This window comes from Rosa rugosa, chromosome 3, assembly GCF_958449725.1.
Source record: "Rosa rugosa chromosome 3, drRosRugo1.1, whole genome shotgun sequence".
Taxonomy (NCBI): domain Eukaryota; kingdom Viridiplantae; phylum Streptophyta; class Magnoliopsida; order Rosales; family Rosaceae; genus Rosa; species Rosa rugosa.
Window position 1 is genome coordinate 3,233,318 of NC_084822.1, and position 4,546 is coordinate 3,237,863.

Sequence of the window (4,546 nt, forward strand, 5' to 3'; positions counted from 1 at the left end):
TCAATTGACAAAGAAAATAGTAATCCTGACATCAGGATTGGAGCTTTGACATTGTGTCACCCGGTTAGTGTACTTAACTATGTCAACCCGACGAGCCAGACGAGCAACTTCTTCTTCTCTGGCATGGCTAAATGACTGCACTCTTTTGGCACTTAACAGCTCAAGTATGCAAATCTTACGTATGTGTCTCCAATAAGCACCATAAGGGGAGAAGACAACATCAGTGCAATTATAGAAGAGGTGTATGGCTGAAAAGATTTGTGGACGGCTTGATAGTGCAAGATCATGGGTTTTCAGTACTTCCTTGGCAACTCTAGCTGATGAAACCACCACAGTTGGGATCTCACCAAGTTGTAAGTAAATTATTGGACCATACTTTTGTGCCAAGGACCGGAGAGATAGGTGAGGCTGGTTTCCTAGCTGGTGAAGGTTGCCAACAACAGGTAGCTTTGGAGGGCTTGGTGGGAGTTTAAGTATTCTTTTTCTTGAACTATCCTTGAAGAGGAATGTAAGCAACACTATGAGGAAACTGAATGCCAAAAGCAAAGAGGGTATGTTAAGAAATTGAAGAAGATCCATTGGAGTTTAGATCAAAATCAGGTATGTAATTAAACAAACCTTTATATTTCTGTGTTCATCGATTTTTAGTTGCTTCTCACATGTCTCTTTTATCTCACAAAACAATTTGTAATGCTGATGCTTGACTTTTTGCAGTGTAATAGTCAGTACCAGCCAACGTAGCCGCCTAAATTATTTTGCATCGTTCAGATTTTCCAAATCTGTGTGGTGCTTGTTTTTCTAACTGGAAGTTTCGGTGCTAATTTCTACTTCTGATCTGGTGGCCTTGGAAATGGACGGACAGCTAGAAAAACTACAAAACATGTATGGAGCTCCATGAGCAAGTATCTAGAAGAAAACGACTGGTGTGCTGGCATGACTCATAGGTTGCATCTTTGCACTTCTCTCGAAGATAAAGTTGTAGAAAATGATTCTCATTGATTGGTTTTTTTTTTTCTGAATGTAAATTCACAAACTATATCATAGTTTAATTGTACAGTAGTACATGTAGGTTTATTTTTTTTTTTTACTATATTTGCTTGTCTATGGTTTTATTTTAGGTACTTGGTTTTATTTTGTTTTGTTTTTATCTATATTGTTGCTCTCACAACCTTCTAACTTGGTTCTCTGTTTTGAAATTTTTGTTTGTTGCCTCATGACGGTAGCTTGTAGCCTTCTTGTTAGTCTAATAGATACAATATGTTTCTTTTTTCAGATTGTAAACTATATGATTATGGATGGGGACTTGGTTTGCCTTGCAAAAATGGGAAGATCTGTAGGTAATCCTGAATTGTTGTTTTTCCACTGTTTGATATGGATTTATTTTTCATTGATGTATTGGTTGCTTATTTTGCCAATGCCTAGCATTAGATTAATTGGTACACAAAAAAAATTACCTTTCTCCTGCCTTAATACCGAGCTGTACTATATGTCATCTAATATTGTTGCAAGAGGGATATGTGTTTTTTTTTTTCTTACAGAATTGGTGAAATATTTGAGAGTAGAGCTCTTGTTTTTCTTACTAGGTCTATGCTTGTCTTATACTTGACAGAGATAATTGCATCCAGTTTGGGACTGGATTTTTGCATTGTGCTTAGAGGTGTATTGTTTTTTCTTTCTTGAATATGAATCCTGTAGTGCATCGTCTCTTCAAATTGATTTTTTGGAATATGGATTCATGCTATGTCAGTTGTATGTATATGTCCTATATCTTGCTTTTATGAAATTTGCATTTTGGAAATTTACTAGTTATGTGACTTTATCTTATGTTCAGTAGAAAAAACTATTTGGATGGAAGCTTAATGGCAACACATGGAAGCTTAGGTGCCATGCAGAAGTCATTATTTGAATTTTGGTTTAATTTTTTTGGTCCTTTGACAAGATATATATGAAGAAACTTATGCTTTTGCTTGCAGACATTTATGATTTACGTGAGAAATCGCATTTGGAGTTGAGACCATTCATTAAGGCTGTTTGAAAGTTGCAATGTTTTCTCCAGGTATGGAACTATCTAAAGGCAAGACTAAATTTATTAGTTTTCTTACTTGTTTTCTTTCTCATACTGAAGACGTTATTTGATTGCCTTACTGCTTCTTCTATCTTGCGAGTCTCAAACTGAATGTGCTTGAATGTTGTTCTTTAGGTAATTCTAACTTTACGATGGAGGTTTATGGGATAAAAAAAAAGACTTAATGAGCAGGAGCTTGAGTTCAAGTGTTAGAAGTTGCAATCTCCAGAAACCTGGTACAACTCATTTTTAATTTTACAAACTCTAAGAACAACTTATATTTACACTTGTTAGTACTTCAAATGTGACAAAAATTCATCAACACTTGCTATTCTTTACTATTTTATTGATTTTTGCAGTTCAAAGTCAAGACAAATTCATGGACATCCACAATGAATGCGCTGTGGGTTGAACTTGTAAAGCTATAGTTAGATTATTGTTAGTAGTTATTATTGAATCGTTACTTATTGCCTAATAACTTTGTGCTCATTGTTTTGTATTTTAGTTATAATAGATATATTTGGTTACTAGTCTTGTATTGAATTGTGTGTGTATTTTTTTTTTTTTTTTTGTGTCATGCAAAAGATACAAGGACGTTTTTTTAACGTTCTAATAGACATTAGATAACGTTTTTATGAGATACGAGGACGTTTTTCATGTGTCCTTGTAGACATTAGATGACGTTTTTTTGAGTTACAATGACGTTTGTTTAGTGTCCTTGTAGACATTAGAAGACGTTTGTGAATAGAAACAAGGACACTTTTTCAGCGTCCTTATAGACATTTAAGGACGTTTTTTCAACGTCTTAAAAGATGACTTACTATGACTCCTTGATAGATGACGTTTTTTTTGCGTGTCATCTAAAGTTTTCAAAGACGTTTTTCGAGTGTCCTTAAATGCATTTTTTGTAGTAGTGATATCTATCACCGGTCAAGAATAGTATGAGCAAATTAAGATATATACATCGAACCAATTCCTAGAAATTTCCCTCATGCATGTATCAATAGTGTTTTGCAATAGTGAAGAATAAGAAATGAAGGTAATCGATTAAGAATGGAATTGTCCTGTTAAATTCTAAGGGATTCTATATACCATGTATGATAATTGCCATTGTATGGATATCTATGAACACGCACAAACCATAATTTTCAATATCCAAACACGATATAAATACCCAACCTATTCCAAAGGAACAACACGTACACCACAAACAAAGCACTTGTTAAAATTTTTTATTCATTTCTTAGCGGTTGCGTTGACGGTTTGGGCCAACATGGGTCGTCAAAGAATTGAGGTGCACAAATTGGAAAAGGCTAGCAACCGGCAGGTTACATTCTCCAAAAGGAGGTTTGGCGTTTTCAAGAAAGCCAGTGAGCTCTGCACCCTCAGTGGTGCAGAGATTGCTCTAATCGTAGATTCTCCAGCAAAGAAGACATATTCGTTTGGCTACCCTTCTATGGAAGCTGTTATTGATCGCTATGAGAACATGAACGCTCCCTTGGCGAACAACAGCAACACTGAGCAGCTCATGGAGGCTGCATGTAGAAGACAAACACACGATTTGATGGCGGAGTTGGATGCTATCAATGAGGATCTACACAAAGAGACACTGAAGAGAAAGGTGCTTAATAAAAAGGAAAAGGCTGGCCAGGCTCAGAATTGGTATGAGAGGTCCGTTGATTGCATAAACGATAAAGAACAATTAAACTTCTTCAAGAATGTGTTGAGGGAGCTAGGCGATATGGTGGCCCAACATTCTGAAATGCTGCGACAAAAGCAGGTTGGACTAATGCAGCAAAACGCTGGAATGGTGCAGCAAGCCGAGCTGATGCAGCAAAACACTACTATCGGGGCTATTAGGGACTTCATGCAACCGAGGGCACTTCATGCAACCGAGGGCAGCTGCTGCTCGGCCGTTTTATAGGGGGAATTCTTCGAGCAGCAACGTGATGAATCCCTATGGTCCTATGCCTTCTTCTTCTCCTCCTCCTCCTGCCGAACCCTGGAATCCAAATCTTGAAAGTCGCCAATTTTTCTAAGCATTTCAAGGGATTTGTCTCTGCAATTTTAAGCCTCGTGTTTGTGTTTTCCTTTAGTGTGTTTTTCTTTTGCGTTGTTTTTGATGTCTTTTTATTTTAATGTTGTGTCTGTTCCTTTGTTTTATTGTTGTGTGTTTGTTGAATTCTAAAAATAAAAAATAAAAAATAAAAAAAAATAAGTTTACTTTGGTTTAATTCATTGTATTTTTTTTTAGGGAAATTATGAAAAAGGTCATATTAGAGTGTGAAATGATAAAAAGGTCACCTAGTTTCCCACTTGATATGGTGGCTAGGGCATTGGTTATGCGCACCAACCTGCCTATATCTGCATAGGGTTATGCAATATTGCACGCATCTTTACTTATTCATTTCAGACCCACAGCTAGCCAACCATTTTCTGCGTACCAGTTGGTAACTGGATATGAGCCTGACACTTCACACT

General features: G+C 36.5%; 2 protein-coding genes across 2 annotated transcripts; one reads left to right on the plus strand and one right to left on the minus strand.

Annotated features, from left to right (window-relative positions):
* Positions 1–579, minus strand: LOC133736131 (cytochrome P450 71AP13-like). The gene has a single exon (XM_062163570.1). The coding sequence runs from the start codon at positions 577–579 to the stop codon at positions 1–3; it is 579 nt and encodes a 192-aa protein (XP_062019554.1).
* Positions 580–3,338: 2,759 nt separating this feature from the next.
* On the plus strand, positions 3,339–4,172 carry LOC133736132 (agamous-like MADS-box protein AGL62). The gene has a single exon (XM_062163571.1). It carries the CDS (start codon positions 3,339–3,341, stop codon positions 3,987–3,989), a length of 651 nt encoding a protein of 216 aa, XP_062019555.1. The 3' UTR covers positions 3,990–4,172.
* The last annotated feature ends 374 nt before the right edge of the window (positions 4,173–4,546 follow it).